At 38.1% G+C, this 26481-nt stretch overlaps 1 protein-coding gene across 6 annotated transcripts in view; it reads right to left on the bottom strand.

The window, feature by feature from the left end:
- Positions 1-26481, bottom strand: part of lrrc7 (leucine rich repeat containing 7) — a 132220-nt gene that overhangs the window by 75878 nt on the left and 29861 nt on the right. For 5 of the 6 annotated variants that reach the window (XM_038715231.1, XM_038715233.1, XM_038715230.1 and 2 more), the window contains exon 1: positions 14118-14654. The exons of the other annotated variant lie outside the window; for it this stretch is intronic. In XM_038715231.1, the coding sequence (XP_038571159.1) occupies positions 14118-14142 (25 nt within the window). In that variant the 5' untranslated portion in view covers positions 14143-14654. Of the gene's footprint in view, positions 1-14117; positions 14655-26481 lie in introns of those variants that run through there. 6 annotated transcript variants of the gene reach the window in all.

Here is a 26481-nt window from a genome sequence, read left to right on the forward strand (position 1 = left end):
TCTTAACGGTATGTAGACATATTTCACCTGTGTTGTTCTTTTGAAAAACTTTTTCATCTTTCCATCCTGAAGACCAAAGCGAGAGGTAAGTTGAACATTTTTACCAATACCCCTTGTATGTTTTCATCAAGGCTGTTTGTAACTAAACTATCAAATTTAAATATAAACATGTACATATATATATATATATATAGTATTGTATAACATAGTATATTCTGACTGTATCAGATTGTACAGATAGTTTGTTATTGTATATTGATTGCTTAGTGTGTAAATATTTTTACACCTATGTAGAATGTTACCTGTATATTGTATATAGGGTGTATATAGTATGAATATTATTTATACTAATACATAGAATTTTAACTGATTCTACTTTTATTGTATTTTATTCCTTACATTCCTATATACATATATGTACACAGAAAAAGTACTGATAGCTTATATTGTTTTACAAAGTCACCCAAGTTATCATGCTGTTCTTCTCATTGTATAAACAATAATCTTAAATTAACTTGTTATAAGTCAAGACACCATATGATGTATAATATATTGTAAAACATTTCACTGGAAAATGAGAACCAGAAGGGTTTTTCCTAAAAAGGAAGCCTTGCAACTTCACTGCATCTGAGAAAGAAAAAGCCAAATTTCAGAAAGGATTCATCTACAAGGAGAAAGGTATTAGATCAGAACATAAGATTCTCTATTCAATACTGTATTTAACTACAACTTTCTTGGTTGCTAATGAATTATAAGGAAATGGAGCATTGTTAAGTGTGTGCATAGTATTATACACTATATATAGTTATATGTTGCCATGTAAGGTGCAACCTGAAAATGGTTTAAAGGCATAGCTTGATTTTGTGTTCAGATATGAGAACAATATTGATCTTGTCATTCAACTCTCAGCAAGTCAGTCAAGCTAAGCAGGCAACAATTAAAATAAGAAATACCCACTGCCATCATACATAGTGTACAATTTTGTGTGTATTATATAAATGTAGATACAAATCCAAACCCTTAGGGTGACATTGCATAAGATCCCATCGAGTGTTAGAATGCTGAGATAGTGTTGGTCGTTCATGGAATTTGATGACAGACAGACTGACAGATAATTCATTTATTCAGTATAAAAATCACCACCAAAACACTGAGCCAGGAGAATTCTTGCAGGAATATATTTGAAGACACATCACTGACTCCAAAGAAGGGGCCCGGTTCTGAGAGTACTCCTTGTTATGGTACTAAAGAAGTCCTCAACGATTACACAGTGGCATTAAAGTACTATAAAACAAATGTCTGGGTTTGATAACAAACCGATTCTCTATTCCCTCAACAGCCCAGGACCTCCACATCCAGCATCTTCACCACCAAGATTGTCTGAGACCAGCCAGCCGGACAGCTGCTGCAAGAATCGTTTAGCATCCTCAAATAATTTCTGCACAAACTGTCAGGAACCATCTCAGGGAATCTCATCTGCATGCTCGTCATCCTCTTTGGGGTCTCGACCTGACTGCAGTTTGCCATCATAACCGACTTGAGTGGGCAAATGCTCACATACGATGGCGTCTGGCACTTTGGAGAGGTGTTCTCTTCATGGATGAATCCCAGTTTTCACTGTGCAGAGCAGATGACGTGTGTATGGCTTCGTGTGGGTGAGCGGTTTGTTGATGTCCTAGTTGTGGATCGAGTGGCCCATGGTGGCGGTGGGGTTATGGTATGGGCAGGCGTGTTTCACGGACAACAAACACAGGTGCATTTTATTGATGGCATTTTGAATGCATAGAGATACCATGACGAGATCCAGAGGCCCATTGTTGTGCCATTCATCCACAACCATCACCTCATGTTGCAGCATGATAATGCACGGCCCTATGTTGCAAGGATTACAATTCCTGGAAGCTGAAAACATCCCATTTCTTGCATGGCCAGCATACTCACCGGAGGAATTGGGGCAAAAACAAAAGTGTTGCGTTTATAATTTTGTTCAGTGTAAGAACACAGAAGAGGGTGGGCACATGAGGAACTTTCAGTTTAGGAGTTTGTGTGTGTCTTAGCTTAAAAGCACATTCAATAAAGTTTGCTTCAACATAGTTCTGTATATTTTGTACTGTTTTCTATTTGTGGTTGAACAACTTGTTATGAATAGCCATCCAACGTTGTGATGGTTCTGAGATGATCTATAGGTAACTCATCACTATTTCAATGGCTATTAAAATCACTAACACACATTTAAACTGTACATGCTAAAGAAAGAAGTTGAAAATACTGAGATGTAAAAATCTATAAAGACAAATACCTGCCAAATATCAGTGTGAACTTAATGCAGCACTGGTTGTGTGTTCTCCAGTTGATGCAAACTCTAAGTTCCATTGTTACGATGCTGCACCATTTGACAGCCCTCAAATATGCTTCTCTATTCGCCAACAAATGTTTAACCCCACATTTCAAAAAGCTACAATGAGAACACTTTAGTTTTGACATGATGTGATTTCAACTGTATAAAAGTAGCTCATCTCGGCCACACCTACTGACTACCAGTTATGCACAGCGTTCTAACTTTTCAGCTGTATTCTAAAACTAACATAGCTATCCTTATTAGCTAGGCTCCTTACATGCTTGCTGATAACTTTTTTGAAGGTGGGTCTCCGACATTGACAACATTGTGTTGGATAGATTTGTGCAGCGGTGTTTAGGAAACTAACTATTCAATTGACAGACAGGTCTGTTGTCAATGTGTTTGCGAGCAACAACTTCCTAAATATAGATTTAGGACACATACAAACACTGGTCATGTATCATGATAATTAACAGCATTAAATCCATTGATTAAAAATTAAGAGATCTTGCAGCTGACCTTTGTATTCATTTTGTTTTTACTTTCACTTTTTTTGTGCTTTTAAAATACTCATTCTGCTGTCTACTGGGTAGTCTATCATTTTAGTAGTCTGAAGCTTGAAACAATTTAGGAATTTCACTAAAACTCAGCCTTTGTATTTTGTTGAAAATAACTTCAATAAAACTCAGGCTTTATATTTTCTTACAATAACAGATTATACTAAATAAAGACACTCTGTAATTAGTTTCTTCTCATAAGTATGATTAAATTTGTTTATTTATTTTTTCTCACAAGTTGGAGTGTGATTATCGCTCCATGCTATCTAAGAGGGAACTTGTGTCATCATGTACAAGAGAACAGTGGACTCCTGTCGTTCCACACAGTACAAGTGTGGTCCCTTTTTCTGTAATTCAAATCAATAAATAAAATGCATTTCTGTAAGTGTAGACTAAGCACATAGATATGATGACAAAATGTATTGACATTCAGTGGTTGTGAAAACTGGTCAGTTTGGTGTTTTAGGACTGAACAAGTTTAAAGCTGTAGTCAAAGTCTGATGTTAAATACTTTTTAACAATTAATTAAAACTGAATAGAAAGTATCTTACCTCTAATCATTTAATTAATAATTCAACTCTGGTTGTTTTTCTATTTTTGTTCCTTTTTTTTGGAATCTACAATTCATTTTACTCTCCAGGCCTTCAGTGTAGCCCTTTATTTTGATACATGTTGATCTTAAAACACAAGACATCCACTAAACCTCAGCCTTTATATTTTGTTTTAAAAGAATGTATAGAAAATAAAGAGACTATTTAGTTAGTTTATTTTGTCTCAAAAGTATGATTAAATTTGCTTATTTATTATTTTCACACAAGTTGGAGTGTGATTATCGCTCCATGCTATCTAAGAGGGAACTTGTGTCATCATGTACAAGAGAACAGTGGACTCCTGTCGTTCCACACAGTACAAGTGTGGTCCCTTTTTCTGTAATTCAAATCAATAAATAAAATGCATTTCTGTAAGTGTAGACTAAGCACATAGATATGATGACAAAATGTATTGACATTCAGTGGTTGTGAAAACTGGTCAGTTTGGTGTTTTAGGACTGAACAAGTTTAAAGCTGTAGTCAAAGTCTGATGTGAAATACTTTTTAACAATTAATTAAAACTGAATAGAAAGTATCTTACCTCTAATCATTTAATATATAATTCAACTCTGGTTGTTTTTCTATTTTTGTTCCTTTTTTTGGAATCTAAAATCCATTTTACTCTCCAGGCCTTCAGTGTAGCCCTTTATTTTAATACATGTTGATCTTAAAACACAAGACATCCACTAAAACTCAGCCTTTATATTTTGTTTTAAAAGAATGTATAGAAAATAAAGAGACTATTTAGTTAGTTTATTTTGTCTCAAAAGTATGATTAAATTTGCTTATTATTTTCACACAAGTTGGAGTGTGATTATCGCTCCATGCTATCTAAGAGGGAACTTGTGTCATCACCTACAAGCGAACAGTGGACTCCTGTCGTTCCACACAGTACAAGTGTGGTCCCTTTTTCTGTAATTCAAATGCATATCTTTAAGTGTAGACTAAGCACACAAATATAATGAAAAAAAATGTATTGATGTCCAGTGCTTGTGAAAGCTGGCCAGGTTAGTATTTTGGGACAGAACAAGTTTAAAGCTCTAGATGTCAAATGTCAAATATTTTTTTATTAATTAATACATTTTTTTTATAATTAATTAAAACCGTAAAGAAAGTATCTTTATACTGACCATTTTATTTCTAATTCTACCCTGGTTGTTTTTCTATTTTTGTTCCGGTTTTTAGAATCTACAATTCATTTTACTCTCCTGGCCTTCAGTGTAGCCCTTTATTTTAATACATGTTGATCTTAAAACACAAGACATCCACTAAAACTCAGCCTTTATATTTTGTTTCAAAAGAATGTATAGAAAATAAAGAGACTATTTAGTTTTTATTTTGTCTCAAAAGTATGATTAAATTTGCTTATTTATTATTTTCACACAAGTTGGAGTGTGATTATCGCTCCATGCTATCTAAGAGGGAACTTGTGTCATCATCTACAAGCGAACAGTGGACTCCTGTCGTTCCACACAGTACAAGTGTGGTCCCTTTTTCTGTAATTCAAATCAATAAATGAAATGCATATCTTTAAGTGTAGACTAAGCACACAATATAATGGGGGGAAAAAAAGTATTGATGTCCAGTGCTTGTGAAATCTGGTCAGGTTAGTATTTTGCGACTGAACAAGTTAAAATCTCTAGATAACAAATGTCAAATAATTTTTTATTAATTCATTCATTTTTTATAATGAATTAAAACCATAAAAGTATCTTTATACTGACCATTTTATTTATAATTCTACCCTGGCTGTTTTTCTATTTTTGTTCCCTTATTTAGAATCTAAAATTCTCCAGGCCTTCAGTGTAGCCCTGTATTTTAATACATGTTGATCTTAAAACACAAGACATCGACTAAAACTCAGCCTGTATATTTTGTTAGAAAAAATTAAGAAATTGTGTTTCAAGAGACAGCTTTCTTTACTGAGTAGCTTGTATAATAGCCCCTCTACAGTCTGATAGACTCCCTGGGGCTGCAAGCCATTCACTCTATAGGGGAGTGTTAAGAACGACGTGTGTGAATGAGTCGTTAAAATCTTTGCTTGATCCACTAGAGGCACTGCTGAGTATGGACTTAAACACTCACACACCTGCAGGTCCCCTCTTGGCAATAGTTTAAAAAATTTACCAGATGGTTTTAGACATGATTTTAGCATGATTTAAAGCATGTCCAACAGGGGACCTAAAAAATGTCCCCTGTTCACTTTTTAGTCCCCTCTTAGTGGGTGTGTAACGACGTCGAGGTCCACTGTTAGATAGGTTGGTAAGTGCACACACACACACACACACACACACACACACACACACACACACACACACACACAATCATATTTCCATCACTTCAGAGGACAATCCATTGACTAACATTAATTTCCTGGAGACTTTCCCTAACCCTAACTCTAACCACTACTTGCCTAACCCTGACCCTTTTAACCTAATCATACCCTACCCTTCTAAGTCTGCACCCTAAAATATAGTGATTTATGTAATGGGGACTCGCATTTTGTCCCCAAAAGTATGACAAGTCCCCACAATGTGAAGGTGTAAACAGGTGTATGTCCCACCAACATGAGTAATACACGCCCACATACTGGTCTGAGGTCTCCCCTGAGGACGATTATTAACGCTCTCTACACATCTGTGCTAATAGTGTGCCTAGGGATTTTACAAAAATGTAAAGATAAAACACTGTAAAATAAATTACCAAAGCATATCTCATTCCAAACATGAACTCATGAATGGACGAAAAATCATTCAATGGAGCATCATTCAAGTACTGTTTACTGAGCAAAAACAAGGCTTGTCTTTGTCAAATCTCACAGCACTTTTACGCAGTATCCTGTCTGTAATACTGTTGGTAATACTGTAGTAATGGCATGCTTGCATAGTTGTACGAAGCTGCTTGGGACATTCGCTGATATTCTACGCTTACAAAGAAAGCCAAAGAGAAGCGAATGGTGCCAAAGATATCATCATAAAGCATTTTCTCTAATATAAACATCTAAAACACTTTTGTGTTAATAATTTATATTTTTCCGACAGACACTTTGACTTGTCACAACAATAAAAGCACAGCTGGAAATCATAACTTTATTAATGGCTCTGTTACATTTAAGTGGAGTGCAGCCATTATGAATGGTATTAGCCACACCTGTGTTTCCTGTTATGACATGTCAAAATGCCTCCTGGGAAAAAAGGTCTGTTACTACTTTTGGGTGAGGCTTGTCTTCATCCTTTTTTGGGTAAGTGTTTTAAATGACAAGAGGGATTTTTACATAAGGGACCACAGAATGCACAGTTTTATCATTCTTTTAACTTTCCTTGCTGTCAAAGTATTCATTACTGGCTGCTAATATTAAGAGAGGATGGAAAATCATTTCCTTCCACTGAGCCTAAAAGGAAGTGGCATTATGCCACGTCTTCATTTCCTCTTCTGATCCTGGTGTGAGCAGCTCAGTTCTGCCAAAGTAGGTGACCCCACTTCTGCTCCTACAGTGGTCCTACACTGAGCAGTGGTGGTCTAACACTGGGCAACATTATTAGGACTGTTGTAATGTTGGTTTCAAATGACAGGATGGATTCCTCGTGTCATGGGATTTGTTGACAATAACAAAAATATAGAAAAATGTAAACACAACCTAGACATGGAGATTGTCTTATTGAGATGATAAAATGCCAAAGAGTAATCATCCCCAGCATTCTCTCAGACAAGCCATTTCTCAGTCTCTTCCTGTCTGATAGCCAATGACAGCTGAGCTGAGACAGACAGAGCAGGACAGGAGGCAGATGCTGTCGATTTAGAGAGATTACTCTTGTGCTCTCAACTTCAAGCCCATTCTTCTTCTCTGCCTTTTTGTCCCAATGTGTGCTCTGCTGTTCTGTTTTATAAGTTTCTCTGTTGACATGAGGCACATTTGTCCCAAAATGATAAAGAAAACTGAGGATGCTACTAATTCTAATCACATGTTCCTTTCAATCATATGTTTGTGTGGGTGTTTCTGCTTTTATTCCATCTCATTGGTCCTCTTTCATCAATGGAGGCTATGGTTGTATTTGATACAATGAGATGGCCATTATTTATAGACTCAATAGGTTCCTGGAGATTACCTCCATGTGAAACGCTATGATTCTGATAACGGATGAGAGAATCTTAAAGACTCTAACAGACGCCTTAGGGTCACTCTCTGTCTGCCTCTCACTCACATTCAAACATCCTGACGTACCCTGAGTCGTCTAAGGAAGAGCTTAGACCAGAGGTTGCCCGGTCCTTTGTTAAGAGGAGACTGGATCGCCCACGGCAACACGTGGATCAACTAGCACGGGATGCAAACTGACCCGCTACCACCTCCTCTTCCTTCCTTTCTCCTGGGAGACTGTCACACATTACATCCCCTCTCCAGGAATTACTGGATCAGTTTGGACTTGGCACGTGTTTTGGGAAAGCCAACAATGATTATACAATAATCATACAAAAGCAGTATTGACATTTTACACAACTTAAAGTAACTGTAGTGGGCATCCTAGTGGGCAACTACAATGTTTACCGTGGACTATGACGAACCAAGAACCAAGAACCAAACTGCTACTCAAGAGGTGGCTCATTATTTCATTATGTTCTAGTTTTCCAATAGGGGGAAAAGGCATTATATTGATTTGGCCCATTATGCTGTGATGACCAGTCTACCTGCTGTTCACAACACAGATTTTTCTCTTTTACAGTTCTTAACTTCCAACTTTAAACACAAAACACACAAAGCGCTATTCATATTTAAGTTTTTTTTCCCAGAAAATCTCTTTGTAGAAAAATCTAAAAGTGGAGAGCTGTATTCTGCAAGGAAATTACTTTTCAAGCATTACAGTGAGCTTTGGAATATCTTTAAGTCTGTTTGGTGACTTAATTTAACATCTATTGTGCTGAAAGACACAGACTGTGCGGTTTTCTTCGAACAGAAAGCTCGAATGAGTCAACTACTGTTAATCAAAGGTAAGTAAGGTACCCTGGTAATAATGCATGACTGAAAAGAAGACGGTACTCGTTTCTCTGAAAGTTGTCAGTTCATATCTAAAAGCAGCCACAGACAAGTTTTGGCCTTAATCACAAAAGTCCTGTGTCTTCCAGCAATGTTACTGCTATTTTATTGATAAAGGTAGTTCAAATGTTCTGCAATAATGTCCTGCAAAATGTTAGGGTTGGCTTTTTTTAAAGCTCCATCCTGTCGATACACTGTAAACCATCCAGTGGAGCAGACAAAAAAAATTGAGTTAGGTTTCTCAACCTGTGGGTTGGGGCGCCCTGTGGGGTTCCTTGATATGCAAACTGGGTTGCATGAGATTTCTAAGACTCAGGTTTTATATAAAAATATAAATATAAAATGCTTATTTCATTTAAAATATATAACCATGTGTAAACTCTAGCATGACCCACTTAGCACCATGACTTGACATCTCTCTAACTGTGAACATTTTGGGAATTAAAAGTGGGGTCATGGGTCCAGAGAAAAAAACCTTGTCCCAGGTCAGTTCCCACCAGACTGAAACTGAGCAAGCAGGAAATATGGAGACAACACAGAGGGAAATAAAACTGCGCACACATACAAACACCTAGCAGATTCAGCAGAAACACTGGGTCACACTGTGTGACACATTGAATGAGTGTGAAAGACTCAGCTATCCCCACACACACACACACACACACACACACACACACACACACACACACACACACACACACACACACACACACACACACACACTGTGACCTTCAGTACGTGTGAAACACCTAGCTACAGTCCTGCCAGGTTGTTTAACAACTGCATGGTTACCTATGGCTTTTGCGAAACTGTTAATTTATCCATTATCCACATACAAGTACAAAACTGCCACCAAATTATGATGTGAACCAGCAGTGACACATTCAGTATGTGGCCATGTTGCTCCAGCACTATCCCGTTTTACACAACTTTGAAAAGCTGCATTATCACACAATGGACTGGGCATTTAGTAGCTACAATGTCCTGTCTTGACTTGCTCCTTGCCAGTGACAGGTCATCTTCTTTACTGTTCTTGCAGCTGTCACAATGGATGAGAAAATACTTCTTGTTGAGACAGAGAAATACCAGGAGCTCTGTGACCTGTCCTGTCACAAAAAATATGCCTGGTGAGCCACAGCTGTGGACACTGGATTTTGAAATGAAGCCTGGGGAATCACATGACACGGCTGCGTTGGACATTTTGCACTTTAGGGTATAATTTTGGCTACAGCTCAAGAAAAGTATGTTTACGGACATAGACAAGGAGATTTTCTCAGGCTTTTTAAAATATTTGTGTACAATGCTGCAAAAATAACATCTCCGGTTTATTTCCTGCATGGTTTTAGTTAAATTAGTTCACTTAAGAGGAATAAATCAATTAACATGCAATGCAAACAACTAATGATTATTCTAATTGTCAAGTAATTGTTTAATAATTTATGTCTATATGACTATAAAATGTCACAAAATAGTTAAAAATAGATTGTAACATGTTCCCATGTGACATTTTTGCATGATAAATCATTTAAACTATTATCAAAATAGTTGGCAAGTTATTTTCTGACAATTAAGCGGATCACCTTTTTACAACGAATGAGAGAGATTTGTAATGTTGTAAAGACATGTAATTCTGCCATGAATTTTCTACTTACTTATGTTAATGTTCATGTTCTGTCTAATCTCTAATGTCACCCATTACATTTTGTGTCCGGACAAGTTGTTCTCTTCCAGCACACAAAAAAGGACACAAATGAGATTTATGACTGCTCCATGCCCGCAAAATCTGACTAATTCTGATATATATGATGTAATAAAGCATGACCAAAGTATAAATGGCACTTTTAGCATTGAATGAAGTTAAATATGCCACACCAAGATTTATTTGTTTACAAGGAAATTTAAAAAGAAGGAAGGGTCATTGTGTCATAATGCTCTGCTTGGTGCCTGACTTCGGTGCCAGTTCTATTGAACCCTATGGGAGACGAATGGAGAAGGACACAAAAATGCAATATATCTACATTGTATAACCTTTGATGAAGAAATGCCTTTCTATTAATTTAGTATACGTATATCACAGTTTAGCTAACTTACTAGCTTAGTCTAACCTCAGTCACATATGTATAAGAAGCTCCAGTCCATTAACGTAACTTACATGTAAATACCTTACAAAGTTTACTGTGAAAACTCATAACACATTACCTAAATAACAACACAACAACATGCCGGTGCCTCCACCACCCGGACTGATTAACTGTAAAACCCGGACTGATTAACTGTAAAACTGAGAGAGGAGAGATGAAGGAGTGGTCTGCCCATTCACCACTACGTTAACTGCACCGAGAGCTTTCAAGTGTGGCACCAATGTGCATTCATGTGATTTGCAGTGATGTAATGGCCCTTCCTTCTTTTTTAGTTTCCTTGAGACTGTACAAGAACAGGATCCAGAATTTCTTTTTCGAGCCAAAGAATTATGTCACCCTGGAGAGAACAATGTGCATGATGCAACCATGGTAACACTGTCACTGAAACTGGAGAAGGGACAGAACGGATGCTCTCATATGAATCTGTACTCGCAGGGAAGGGGGGAAAAAAAATCACATTAAACCAGTTAAATGAACAAAACAAATGGGATAAATTTATCCTCTGAGAGACCAGTTTGGAACTGTTTCATGCAGCTTGTGTGAACCTACAGTACAGAACGTGCCGTGACGAAGAGGATAATGTTTCTGTCTGTTCCTTGCTCCCTCCTCTCTGCTTCTCTAAAATCCTGCAAAGGTTCCCTTACATGGATTTGGTGGTTTTAAGAAAATGTAGCACAAAATATATGACATTACAAGTGTGTAGTTTCTGCTTAAACACCCTGTGTTTCAAGACCTGGCGGCTAAAAAACATTTGCAGCTTGAACTCAAGTTACAACAGAATTATGACTAAAAATAACTAAAGTCTTTCCTTAAAACTGTTGAAACCGTTCAAAAAACTGCTGAAGTAGAGCTATTGATTCATCTGCCCATTATTCTCATGATTAATAAATTCATTGTTGGGTCTAAAAAAGAATAAATCTGTATCATCTATTTGCTAAAGCTTAGTAAGTACCAAACAATCAATGATTTGTGAAAGTAACCTAAATAAATTGCTTTTGCGTTGAGCTATTACCCTCTTTGAGGCTCCAAAGCTCCTCTAAAAAGCACATTTCTGGTCATATTTTGGCAAAAATATAAAATTAAAACAAACTCAAATAGCCTCTGCATCACCTTCTTCAGCATCATAAGTGCCTTCACCACTACAGACAACACCAAGATATCACAATCATTGCCGCTGTAATCGTCATCATCCTCAATGATATTACAATTCATCCTCATCATCGTAACACACACTGCAGATGTACTGGTATCTCTGTCCCCCTTCCCTCAATGGGTCTCTTTCCCTTGGCCCATCACCATGACGATGAGAGCCGGTTCCTTGGATACAGTAACTAGGCAACCAGCAGCATCAGCACCAGTACCAGCAGCAGCAGCGTCCTGTCAGATCTATAGTGGAGCAGCAGAGAGACTGAGCCAACCTTTCATATCTCGCTGCATGTAAGTTTGCTCCTTGAGGAGAAAATGTTAATGCATTTGTTGTGTTTTGGATCTGAAGCCTCTTACATTACACTCAGCACTGGAGGTGCTTACTGTAATGTAGACTGACATAAAATGACTTCTGGTGAACACATCTAGATTAGATTAAAATGGGTACAGTGTGCGTAAAATGGAAAGCCTAACTATCTGGTTAAAGACTGATGCAGCTGTGTGAGAAAAAATATGTACATATCAACATTATTACACCATGATAACTGTCTCAAATGGATACTGTTTTCTCTCACTGGATCTCTCACTTTTATTCCCCATAAAAGAGAACTACCAACATTAAGCTCCACCCAAACATTACAACAATAAATACCTGCTACTAACAGCTGGCAGGACAGCAGTGTAAAAATGCCCTATTAAAAGTAAAAATCCTTCATTCAAACTCATAAAGTAAAGTTATAGTAGTATCATCAGTAAAATGTAATTAAAGTATAAAGTAATAGAAATTGGTATGCCAAATGGTGTTACTGTATATAGACTTTTTATCAATAATGTATAATTGTGTAAGCAGGATTTTTATTGTACTTGGTCCAGGTGAAGCTGATTTGAACTACTTTATAAAGTCTTGAGTCCTTAAACATTTAAACCACCTTGATTAAAATATGTTTAGGAACGAGAGAAAAAGGCACCATAGCTGCACTATAATTATGTAAAAAGTCACTTTGAAAATTCTTGAAACAAGTTTAATCTCTGAATAAATGACTTGATAAGACACATTTTAACCACATATGTCAGATAAATGTACTGAAGTACACTACTTGAGTAAATGTATTTGATTACATTGCCACTGAAATGTAGTGTTGTCTGTGTATGAAGTCTGCAGAATTTAGCATGGACTGCTGTGATCCCTAATGTCAAAGAAATTGACAGATACTGAAAACACATAATGGTCTCTTCACAAAAATGATACAAAATAAGGCTATTAGCAATGGCCGCAAACCCATGCTGAAAAGAAAATGTATTAATAGAACCCATCTTAGAGGCAACACAGACAGAGACGCTTTGAAATATGTTGCATTGAAGACTGTAATTAAATATTCCTTTTGATTTGAAGAAGCCCTTTTTGCATGTTGCTTTAGTGCCCTAGCTGCAAGTCAGAGAGACATACAGTATGTGTGCTGCTTAGTGATAAGCTGGACACAAGCTATCACAGCACAGACCTACAAAAATTATGATCCAGACAATAAAACAGTTTAACCTCATACAGGTGTATAACAGTAATAAACCATCTAGCAAGCCTTTGTCATTACAAGCTTGTAACAAGCATGACTGATACAGCTAAATAATGGGCGAGATAGCCTAATAAGCTACAATACCTCAGGCTGGTGGATTTAACAGGTGTGTGTGTGTGTGATAATGTCTTATTTGAAAGCATGAAGCTATCATGGAAGAACGGCTGGGAGCTTCAAGGCAGAAGGGTATATGACACTGCATCATATATCATCCTCTCTCTCTCTCTCACACACATATGCACACAATACACACACACACACACACACACACACACACACACCCCTCTACTCCTGCAGTCATGGCTGTTTCATTAGCTCATCACAGAGCAGGAAAGGCCTGTGGATGAGGGTCTATGAAAGGATTAAGGGACAATTTATCTTAAAATAATGATCAGATGCAGTACACAGTGCCAGGTCGTTTTGCTCAGTAGCAATACTGATGCAAATATTAAGTAATGCCATTAAATGTGTGGCATGACACTAGCATAATTATAAACGTATGGTCATGACAATACATGAGAAAACGATGTTATTAACCTTAGAATAAAATGTAGAAGCATATGATACATATGCCACCAAATTTATAGGACAAAAAAAGGCATTTTGTGCAATAAGGTCACTATGACAACCACATAGCCCTTACGATATCGATATGAATGTGATTATTCATTAAGGGATGCCCATCATTAACACAGACTGAATGACATTTACTGCAGGGGTAGGCTATGTGTCAATGTTGCCTTACGTTGTAAAGTAGAGTAGTTATCCATCGGTCAGGCTGCTGGTGGCGGATCCTGTTTTTCTTTTGTTTTCTTTTTTAAATCACTCTGGTGGCCCCTATGGACACCGCAGCACCGGACAGGATCAGTCTACCGGGACGAACCGAGCCGGTGTGAAACCAGGACAGGTACCCGCACTACCAGCTGCATCTTTAGTACCCCCGGGTCTAGAAAACGGAGGAGATGAGCACATAAACCCGTGTAGTGAGACTCATTTCAGGATCATTCGGTAAGGTTTATATCCAAGTCGGTTGGATCAGTCAGATCTCTCGGTAGGTTTCCTTACAAGATGCCTCGCTCCGCCTTCATGGGAAAAAAAAAGAAAAAAGAAAGATGCCAATACGCGGGCACACCGGTAAAGAGAAAGGTCAGTGTGCGGTTATGAAAATTACACCGAATGAACGGATCCGTGACCGAGTCTCTGAGCGGTGCCCTTCTTCTTTTTCTTCTTCTCCGTAACCGTAAACCCCGCTGCAGGGAAAACACATTCAGCAAGAGCGTCTCCTCCCATCTATCCCCCGTAGAGAGAGCGAGAGAGAGAGGAAGAGAGAGAGAGAAGAGAGGAAGAGAGAGAGATGATGGAAGATGGAACGAGGGTGCCAGAGTAGGTGCGTTTGCGCTTGCGCATAAGGCGCGCGTCTGTATTGTAGCCCTAATTGTATGAGTGTGTGAGGGAAAGAATGGAAGTCGTCTTTTATCTCATCGTGTCACCACACACACACACGCACGCACACACACACACACACACACACACTTGACTTGGAGCTTGTCCCTTGTTGCCATGCTGCCTCTATCTTTTTTCTGTGAGAAAAATTTTTCTTCTGTGGACAAAAATAAACCAGTGTTGTTAAAAGATGATTTTAAGTTACTTGTTTTGTGTGTGTTTATGAGGGTGTTGGATATTTTCTTACACTATTTTGTTTTTAAACGCAATATATCATGCATATACAGGCTACTACAAACGATTATTTTCTTAGTAGATTAATCAATTGATTAATTTGTCGACTGACACGTTTGGTATTTATTATCAGATCCTATGTACTAGATGATATTATCAAATATTTAGTTTTGTGCAACCAACAGTCCAAAACCCCAAATATTTAATTTACTATAACGTTAAGATAATGAGAAGCCACCCATTTTAACAAGTGAGAACACAAAAAGCAAGCTACTGTTGTGCCTTATCTTATTTGACAATCTCTTGTTAAAGTGGTTTGGGAGTGTTATAAACAAACAAGAAGGCAAAATGCACTGTTAAAAAATATCACATGTTGGACAGCGATTTAGCATTGTGGAAAATGCAAAGTTAAAATCAAAGCCCAAGAGAACAAGATATCATGACTTATAGTTCCTATGAGTCCGGCTCCAAAAATACAAGATCCCATACTTCTCATTATCTCATGATGCATTTTTGAAGAAATCCGACTTGGTCCTAAATAAATCCTAAATGCCTAAAAACTTGACACAAGTCTCACGTCAGCTAAAGTCTGCAAGTCAATGAATTTAATGAATATGGTGTTACACTGCCAATGCACAGTACTTTTTTACCCTCACAAATATGCTTGGTCGATCCCCTAGCTAAGATAACCATAATGACTTCATTATGTTTATTTTATCAGACATCCTCCAGAGCCACAGAAAACAGTATACAACTGTTTGTACAGGACCAGTACTCATAATGAAAAGTAAACTGACCGTCATGTGTAATATCGGTGGAGCATCCCTTTTAGTGTTAAATTTTATTCCACAAAAAACATGATCACAGCTTTTGGGACAATCCAGCCAACTCATTACATAAAACCTTCCGATCTAACCAGCAATAACAGCAGTAACATGTTCAGGTGATCAGATGTGTATTTGGTAGTCAGTTTGCAAAAAATCACCAACATTTTCAGCAACTGTCCCTACTGCCAAAGACTCAAAGTATTTGGCCTAAAATGTCTACCCCCTCCGCTTCATCCTCTTCTTGACCAACACTTTAGCTTCCAAAATTAAATCTGAATCTGAAAGTTAACAGTGCCATCTATCAAAGATGATGTTCACAGTGTCGTTGAAGCTTTAGCTTTCTAGCTAGCTCAATATTTGGGACTACTGTTGATAGATGGCCATGATCACCAGATGACTGACTTGGTGAACATGGAAAACTACTAAATTTCCTCACTTATATAAGCGCTACACACTAAATTATTGCACCCATCTGTAAATTTAGATGTCTCTTGAAAATGTATGATGGCAGTGCAGAGACTGACGACGAGTTTCACATAAAAAGTTGTTGAGAAATTCTAATCATTGACGAGGAGAAGGTTATGACTACATACTTGTGATTGTAGCTGAACTGCAGAGGACCCCTGTTGGTTTTGAGAAGGAGGTTGTCAATGCTAAGTGAACAGCCTTGCCCAGAGCATAGATCTCAAAGCATGGCAAATTGTTGCTCATAGTCAGTAGCCTACCGAGAGGGCTGCTGTTTTATGACTGCCTGAGCCCAATCAGCTCATCCACAGCCAGCATGAGGCCAATTAAATTCTATTGGTTTGTAAAGCAAAATCCACTTCATCTTCAGTCTTGGCAACTAAGTATGAGCAGGTTGGCAATAAATTATCAAATTAACGTCTTGTTAATCTATGTGCAGAACTTTCGTGCTAGTTTGACAGGAACTGTTTATCTCCTGAACTCAAAGGTATGATCTCACATGTAACTGGTTGCCTGCATTCTTTCATCACAGCTACACATTTCAGGTATGTCAGCAAATATTAGCAATCCTATCGCCAGATAAGAACATCGATATTGAACTCCACAATCCACCCAATGACAACATTTTACCTATCACACTTTTTACAACATGCACATGATGACTACTATGGTAAGGTTAGCGAAAAAAATAAAATTAATAAAATAAATTATTGTTAAGGCATGGTAAGGGTTAGCTAAATAAAAAACTTGGTACTGTTTGGGAAAGATTGTGGTTATGGTTAATAAAAACGCAAACAAACTGCAGTCTGCTGTATTAAGATCAGATGTGCTGCATGCCCATTCACTTCATTCATTCTTTGATCATGACTCTGCACACTACTTCCTGCATTCTTACTGAGTGCTGGCACTGGATATACATTTATTTATTTAATGTTTATTTGTATTGGGGAAGTCCTGTATGAACCTATGCCACCACCATTTATAACCTGAAGTAATTTGCAATGCCTATCCCCAAATAGGCCTTGAAAAAACAAAACAATAACTCAACAATAAAATAAATACAAATTAGCACAAAACACCAACAATAGCACATAAAAGTGACCGCAAAACTAGTTATGATCCATTTCAAGTTCTTAAGTTTAAATTCTGATATGTGGAATCGTCCAAGTTTGGATGTAATTCCTATGGGGACACTCGTTTGAGGTTAAAGAGGCAGGCTTGTAGTAGGTTTGATTCCCTCCCTTATATTTACCGCTGAGGGGCACTTGAGCACAGCACTTAACCCACAACTGTACTCAGAGGCCAACAGATCACAATGTGGTAGCACAGAGCATAATTAAATTTATTTCATGCTGTGATCAGATTTAGAAGATTTCTGACAGTAGGCCCGTTCATGTGCTGACAGTATTGTCTGCATCAGTGGGATGCTAAAATAAAAAAGGATAGATGTCTTTCAGATGGGAGGTGTCAGTCAGGTTCTTTGTTTGTTTACAATTATCATGATCCAAATCCAAACAGATAATAACTGATATTCCAGGAGAAAGACAAGGTGTGGAGCAGAGGGCTTAAAACTGGAGCAGTTACATTAACAATGAATAAAGTGAAATATACAATATATATATTATATATAACCACCCTTGAGCTGGTCTGGACAAGGGGATAAACTATGGTTTCTAAACTGACCCCTGACACTTGATAACTAAACATAACTCAGGGATCCTAAGCTCTGCTTCACTCTACTCTAACAAATGCCATAGTATCCTTAATGCCATATGTGCCAGTTGGCAGTACCAGGATAAAGCTCTAGTTAAACCCAGATGGCAGCACTGGGACTCTCCAAGATTGACTGAGTTTAACAACAGTCTGTGAGAAAACAGGAAGCTGGCCAGCCAGTCACTCTGTGAATCAAGAAGTCATCTCCCTCTCTCTCTCAGTTTCCTGGGTCACCTTAAGGATCATCCAAAGTTGATAAAACACTAACTTCAACATTATGTCGTTTGAGTTTTCCCTTCCAGGGATGACACTTCCTTAGACTGAATTTGAAAAACCAAAACCAAAGTCCTGTTTAACAGCTGAGACTGTGTTAACATATATCAAATAACATATCAAACAATAAAGTGGTAAACACTTTGAAAATGGATGGCAGCACAAACCAAAATTATTTGTTGAAAGCATAGAAAGTGGAATCTTTTCAAGGCTTGTGAATGGTGTTTTAGTACACAATCGTGTATAGCCTGGGACGATGCAAGTTTGTTATTGATTGGCTAATTTATTTTAGACTGATCAAGAGTTGTTACAGTGACATAGTAAAATGTTGAGGGACCCTTAAATATTTGTTATTTTAAATTGTGTTTTTTCTACATGCAGCTTGCACTCTTGCATTTGTCCTGTTTGATTACAGTGATATATTACATTACACTGTTTTATAAAAGCAGTGAGCCACAAGAGGCCAGGTGGTTTAAAATCAATATGAAGAGGGCTTTACTGAGCTTTGTGTTGTTTATGACTGACTGCTGCATGTGGTTTTTTTTTTTTTTTGGATATATAGAACAAACCCAAATGTTATCGCAAAAATAATAATTGCTCTTATTGATTACTTCAGGAAGAAAATTATTGTTCTGCATTTTTTATTTATTGATCAATTCAAACATAAGTTTTCAAGAATTACTGACTGTGGAAACGTGCATGCATAATTTTTTGCATATTCCTACTTCTTCAGGCTGTGAGAATACTGTGCATTTAATGTACAAGCATTATTTTCTTATTCTTCTTTCAGAGGGGCAGAAACTCATAAAATGTAAATACTTTAAGACTAACAACCCTCATAACAGCCTAGCTGTCAAGTAACTCAAATGAGAAGTTATCAAATTTAAACACAATAAATAAGAAACAGTACATTTTACACTCTGTGTAACACTTTGGTGGGCCAAACTCATTTTATGAGAGCCAGGTTTTGCCCACAGGTCCTATTTCAGGCGACTCGGACTGAGCTGATTTTGCCCACAGGTCCTATTTTGGGCAGCTCTGGTTTAGAGAGCCAAGCATGGATCTGCCATGGAACATAGGTTGCACTGCTGTATATTTAGAAAGCTCGCCTATTTTGGGTGTCACATTGCAGCTCCCTCTCAACTCCTCATACCTATTCTGTTAGTGTTAGCTGTAAATACAACAATGATGCACATAATATCACAATTGCAGGATTCCCAGCTCTGCACATACTGTACAATAATAGAAATTACCACAGAGATGTCAGGTAAAAGTGCAAACTGGCCAAACACGTGTATACTATGACATACTCGCATGTATGTCATAGTGAGTGCTCTTCCATCTTTGTGAAGATCAACTTTGGTTATAGACCTTGAGAGTAAAGACAGCATTCAGTACATTTTGAACAGTTTTCAATACTTAAAAGGGCAGTTTGAGGGTTTAGACTTAGTTTTAGGGTTATTTTTAGAATTAGGTTTAAGTTAGATTAGGTAAGGGTTGGGATGTGTCTCAGGGGAGCATAGTATCTTCAACACACCCACACACACACACACACACACACATTTGCTCACACACAGTATGAGTATAAGATGGTATTCTGCAGGTAGCAGGATATCATGCAGCGAACTGACAGCCTGGTGCAGAACCAACAGAAAGAATTGTGTCATTAAATCACTGAAGCCTCAATAGTTGCTTCCTGTTAAGATGTTCACTAACTGAATGTTGCCAAGCAACAAATACAATTCTAGCCGGTAAGAGGAGTTTTAGCCAAGATCACTTGGCAACAAAATTTTGCAGGGAGACGTTAAAAAGAAAGTATTAAAGCATCAATAGCTTTAAAACTTGTAATGCCACATTATGAGTTTATGATTTTAGAGAAGTAGCAGCTGTAATCAAGGCTATATGGGTCGAGTTCAGGAACTTTCCAGGACAAGATCCAATAGACCAAATCGGACATATTTAGACTAAAACAAGCAAAACCTTGCATTGCTCTATGTCTTTTTCAACATTAATATTAGGGCTGACCCCACATAGTCAAAGGTTCGATGCTTTGATGGACGGAGCCTGATTCAACTGTCGATCTCACAGTCGAAGCTTCATGGCAAAATGAGAATCATGCCAATTTGGCGATATGGCGGTTACGTAGGCATGGCGTGTATGTGTGTGTGTGTGTGTGTGTGTGTAGCCCTGCAGTCTATGGCCCCATCACACTACTGAGTTTTCAAATTAAAACGGAGACCTTTTGCTACATTTGCACCTTGGCAAAAACAAAGAAATCACCTTTCACCTAAAAAGGAGAAATTTGGAAACGCTCCCGACCCCCGTTTTGCGTTCGAAACTCTGGAGGGCAGTTTAGTGAAGACAGATAAAAATGGAGGACTTTAGAAACGATGATGCAGATGCTCACGCTCGGTCTCTGATTGGGTCTTATAAGTCATGTAAAGCAGAAACACGATGCTACTGACAGAGATTTTGAGTTGGTATTTTTATTAAAATATTCTGTACCGTGCAAATAACACTTAAGCCTATCTGCCTACACTTGTAGGCTACTGTGCATCTCGCCGTTTACTTTGCAAAGACTACTAGTCTTTTTTCCCATGTTACATTCAGTTACAGTCCCAGCTCGTTTTGGTACATGCAAAAAAACCTGGTCTGATTCTTTGTCTGCATTTCTTTATTATTTATAATTACTAAATACGCCATCTGCTTCATGTGTACGCGAATGCCCACTGTACCTGAACGGCCAATAGATGTGTGTTTTCAGACTAAGATCAACTCTGATACGCAGCTAAAACACTGGTGTGGACGGAGATCATATTCGTGTTAATTCTCCGTTTGTAAACTAAAACGGAGTAGTGTAGATGGGGCTCTATGATGTAGCCTAGTGGCAGAGAGACGGAGCCCCAGCCTCACCGCTGTTGTGCTGAGTTGTCCGCACTTCATGGGACATTTGGACCATTTATCAGCATTCATAAACAACATAAAGAATATTGTATTGTTTTTAAATAGTACTTGAAATAGACCCGCGAGGAACCGCAATGTGCATGCTTTTGTCGGACGCTCAACACACACGCAGAACTCTGCACAAGACCGTTGAATGGCAGGTGAGCAGGGCAGAGAGGAAATGATCAACAATAAGCCCACCCCCCCTTGTAATTGCCGTGCACAAACAGAGTGATTCCTATCAGTCGATTATGTGCAAGGCTTGACAATTCTGATTCGACTATGTAAATCGTTAGTCGGGGACAGCCCTAATTTATATATTGGTGAAAGAGTGGACTGAAGTGCCTGAAACAAACCTAATCTACCAACACAACCCCTTCAAACTATATAGCTCATCAAGAAGATCTCAAGTATATTAATGGTTGTCAATTTTTTAATAGATGTATTATAACAGATAACAGAAACTTGACTCCGTGTCACTCTATGGATCACAAAGCACGTGCTGTTTATTTATTTATTTATTTTACTTTAAGAGATTCTTCTTCTAGTGGGAAACAGCCTGGCCTAACTGATGGATCCATTCCGTACAGAACCATATTGTACCATATAAACCCCACATTACTGCACACCAGAGGAGGGCAAAACAAAACAGAGCATAACAAGTTGCGTTTAGTGCAATGGTAGAATCACATGGAGTGTTTCATATGAACAGAAAAAATGGAACTGCATTTATACAGTCCACACAAATGTACGCATGAACCGTGAGATGTTGCATATAGATGAACGATTCATTGAGGTTTCTATAATTCATAGGTCTATGAATAAGTGATATGAGATCATAAAGTGATTCATGCAGACACTAACTCAACTCCAATCACAGTGAGGGGCAGCACCACACACACACACACACTGCACTCAGTGAACACAGGCTTTCCCTTGTCTGTCTATTTTTGCAAAAAAACAAAATCATAAACTCTTCAACACAATCTCAATTTTATGGAAAGTAAATACAGTGCAAAAATTATAATATTGTGTAAATAAATATGACAAAAAACATGAACTGACGACTTCACATTTGTAAACGTGCTTGTTTGGGGATTCATCAGTGGCCATGAGCCCCTAAACAGCTGTTCAATTTGCTTATGCCTCGGGCAGAAACGGTAAATGCATCAGCATCAGCTGCACCAATTTGCACTAAAGTGCTTTGGAAACCAACATATTAACATTGTTCCCCATGGTCAGAAAAATGTGTTTAATTTGCCAGAAGTTACCTTTTGAGAAAAAATCTGCTTTAGAGATCTGAAAAATGTTGCAACAAAGTTTGAAACAGTAGTGACTTGGCCAAGACCGTCTCACTGCAGACTTAGGAAATGTTTATTTAATTAATTTAACGCCATCTATTCACATTTAAAATGTTTGCAACACAGCATGTGCCTCAACAAGTCTGAAGCCGCAATGATCTACTGTAAGAATACAATGACAACTGAGTAGAACAGAAGAGAGAAGGCGAGAGCAGAGCAGAACAGTAGGCAGCCTTGTCGCACAGTCTTCTTCTTGGCAATATGAAATATCCATGGTTGCTATGGAAACACAGTTTCATGAATCACTGTGTTTTATTTTCTTTTTCTGTGGCCAAAACCTGCAGTTTATAAAGCTGTGCACAGTGCCCATTACTGTCTGCATTGTAAGCCTTAAGATCTGTTGGGTATTAGGTGTGGGAAGAAACCAAGTTTTAGTCTGCTCCCACTGAGATGACTAATTGGCTGGCTAGTTGGTTGGCTGGCTGACCAGCAGGCCGAACAACTGACTGACAATGGAGAGACACGCTGAGGAAAGACGGGAAATACATGGGATTACGTGGCAGGTAGGAGCTGGAATTTGTATGACATGGTAAGCTGCGACAGTGCATGCCAGAGATACTGTATACAGGGTATGATGTAAAAACAGCTCCAACGTATGCAGGACTTAAATTGACTTGAAACCATGGACCATGGATCTTTGTAAGGATGCAGGTTGATTATTTTGTGGTCATCAGAGGTGTAAACTACAACCTGCTAGGCAACCAGAAGCCTCTGATGTGTCTTTATAAGACCCATACCACACAGAACAGAGCAGGATATTCACTAGTTTGTTGTTTACTCTCTGAAAAGCCACATCTCTTTAATGTCCTCTCACTCTGCTTCTCTCTCTGAATCTGAGAGTACATTCAGCCTCTATACTGCATTAAGCCTTATATGGCATTTTGTGAATGAGCGTTGCTAGGTAACTGGAGTGCAGTAAAGCGTAGCAACTTCGTTCTTGTATTTAGGATGATTGAGGATTAAGACAACAGTTTTGAGCATTGGTACTGCAACACTAACTAGGAATTACGTGCATAGAGAGGTTTTTCACAGATTTTATTTTGCCACAAAACAGACCAACAGACCACATGTATGTTTGTTCATCTAACTCTTTGGTCCAGAACAAGATATCTCAACAGGTACAGGCAAGATTAGGTGCAATCAGCTCTAGGGCTTGATCCTTTAAAGGAGGACCTGACGACCAGACTAAACCTAGACCCCCTTACCCTATGAAGTGGTCAACTTTCAAAGAGACAGAAAACTAATGGTGCATTCAGACAGCCCCCGTCTAAATGTAGAGTCCAAAAATGTCCACGGTTTATTACAAGGGAGCTGTAGTACAATCAATACCGTAATTTATTCCAGCGAGTATAGTCTTCAAGCACATGTCAATCTTAGTCTAGTGTTAGCGAGAGAGCAGTGGTCAGTTGGGGGAACTGCTGCAGCTAATTTTAAGAGTTTTGTGTGGGTTTTCCACGTTGTTTTTGGTTTTGAATTTGGTATGCCTGTCTTTTATTGTAGCCCAAGTCTTTTACAGTTTAAAGGTACAGTGTGAAACACTAAGAGAGGACCTATACTTAATATGATTAAAACACAAAGAGAGTCTGCTATGTCGCACTGCCATGTTTCTACAGTAGCCCAAACACTTGCTCTAGAGAGCTCCTTCTAAGCTTTGTGGCCACCATAGACTCCCCTGCACGCTCCTCCAGTTTACCCAAGTCCTATAAAACCCTTGTTTCCAAAGCAAAGGTCATCAATTGCTGATTGCACACACTAAAGAATTTGAGTCTACAGTGTCCACCTCCTCATGCTGGATGGTGACAGAGGATGGCAGGTCTAGTCTTTCATACACTGAGCTGCAGGTGGGGGAAGTAACTGGGATCTGAACTCCTCTTCACTGCACCTCTCACGGGTGGTTGTAATTTTCATTCAAGGTTTTTCAACCAAGATCACTTTTAGGAAATTCTGCAGTTCAAAAATGTCTCTTTCGGTTTTAACTGTATAGACAGATATTTACTTAATTGTTTTTACATGTTTCTATGAATAGGGATCATTGTGCTATTTAAAAACACCACTGCTAGATTTATGCAGATAAAACTGTATAATGTTTGTCTGAGACTGACCTATCCACCATTTATAGCTTGCCAAATAAGAACTGCCAGACAAGTCACTCAGCAATGTTTGGTTTGTACAGCACAGCAACTACACCTGCCACCACCATTAGAGGAATTTACTTACTAAAAAATATGCATAAGAGATGTAATTAGACATTTTTATACACATTCACTCAAAGCAGACTAACAGCATGCAAGATGGAGCATGACTTTACAGCTTGAATTATGTATAAATTCTTCTGAGAAATCAGAACACATGAAACTGAATATCATGTTATGCAAATGGTTTTTTAAAAAGTTGTACTTTTAATATATGCTATATGAAATCATGCGACCAGTAGTATAATTTTATGGTTTAAAAAAAAAGCAGCAATAGCCAATATTTTTGCAACTAAACCTGTGTGATGATGATGACTCCCTTTACTACCACATCGAAACATATAAGCCCCGCCCCCACAAGCGTACCCCGCCCTCGCTGTTGCAGAGCAGCTTGCTCTGTACTATAGTTTATTAAATTATTAACACACACTCACACACAAACACATTCTTGCCTTTATTAGAGATTATAATGTATTAAAAAAGAATGTCATGTGGTGTAGGTGAAATCAAAGTGGCCCTCTACAAATTACTTTCCTGTGTAAATAGAAATACGCTGATTAGTCAAAATATATTTGCACGCAGAATGAACGGCAATGTAAATTTGTTACAAACCGGCTGAATTCCTGTTCAAATTATGTTTTAATGCGCACATAAACCCATATTAAACCGTACAAAATTAGACAAGCCTGTATACACACATATACACTACACACACACACACACACATCTCCATGTCATGTTTACAATCCAGCATGTAATCATTGTGTTGTTACTGGTATAACAGCCCTTTACAGTTGTGAAAAACAGATGCATGTCACACCATGTTAGCTGTGAGATTCAGCCAGCTGTCTACAGCATGGACATACTTCTTTTAAATTATGGAAAATGACTGATGTGGTCAAAGGTCAACAATTTTCCTGTCATGCTTCTTCTATCCTTCTTCTTATATTTCTAGCTCATATATTTCTCTCTTTCTCTAGTTTTCCTAATTTTCCTTTTCCCACTGTTTGCCTGATATTTGTCCCTTCTGATTTTTGAACACTTTCCTTGCTCTCTTGATAACAGAGAGATAGACACAACAGAGAGTACACTGTGGACACCTGAAATGTGTTTGTGGACAGTGAGAGTGTGTATTAACAATACTATTTTGGTCCTCATTTAAAGATTTAATTGCTCTTTCATCCCAAATACACTTTTCAGTTAAAAGACAAGAAAGGAAAGATTTGTTCCATCCTTGCCCTCTTTTCTAAATTTCCACATTTTCCCAGGACACTTCACCACTATTCTGTCTTTTCTTTCTGCCAATCTCTCCATTCAGGATTCACCCAGCTGTATGAGTAATGTAAAATGGCTACATCAAATATTACCATTAGCACTCTGGGTGGATGAATAGATGGATACATTTCTGGATTTCATTCTCCTCTCACACTTTATCTCACACTTTCTGCCTCCTCTCCCTCTCACTTGCGTCAGCACTTCTGCCTGCTGATGAATATATGAATGAGATTAAAGCTGAGCGACACACACAGATACAGTACACATACACTCTCTCACTTCTCCAGCACAACCCCATACCACACGAGGACATAAACATTTTATAATTTCCATTTCAGAGATGTGGATATCCACTGACTTTTTCAAATTCCTTAAAACCTTAA

The sequence above is a fragment of the Micropterus salmoides genome, unplaced genomic scaffold, assembly GCF_014851395.1.
Source record: "Micropterus salmoides isolate LMB-PRFRI ecotype aquatic unplaced genomic scaffold, ASM1485139v1 Ms_hic_scaffold_13, whole genome shotgun sequence".
Lineage (NCBI taxonomy): Eukaryota > Metazoa > Chordata > Actinopteri > Centrarchiformes > Centrarchidae > Micropterus > Micropterus salmoides.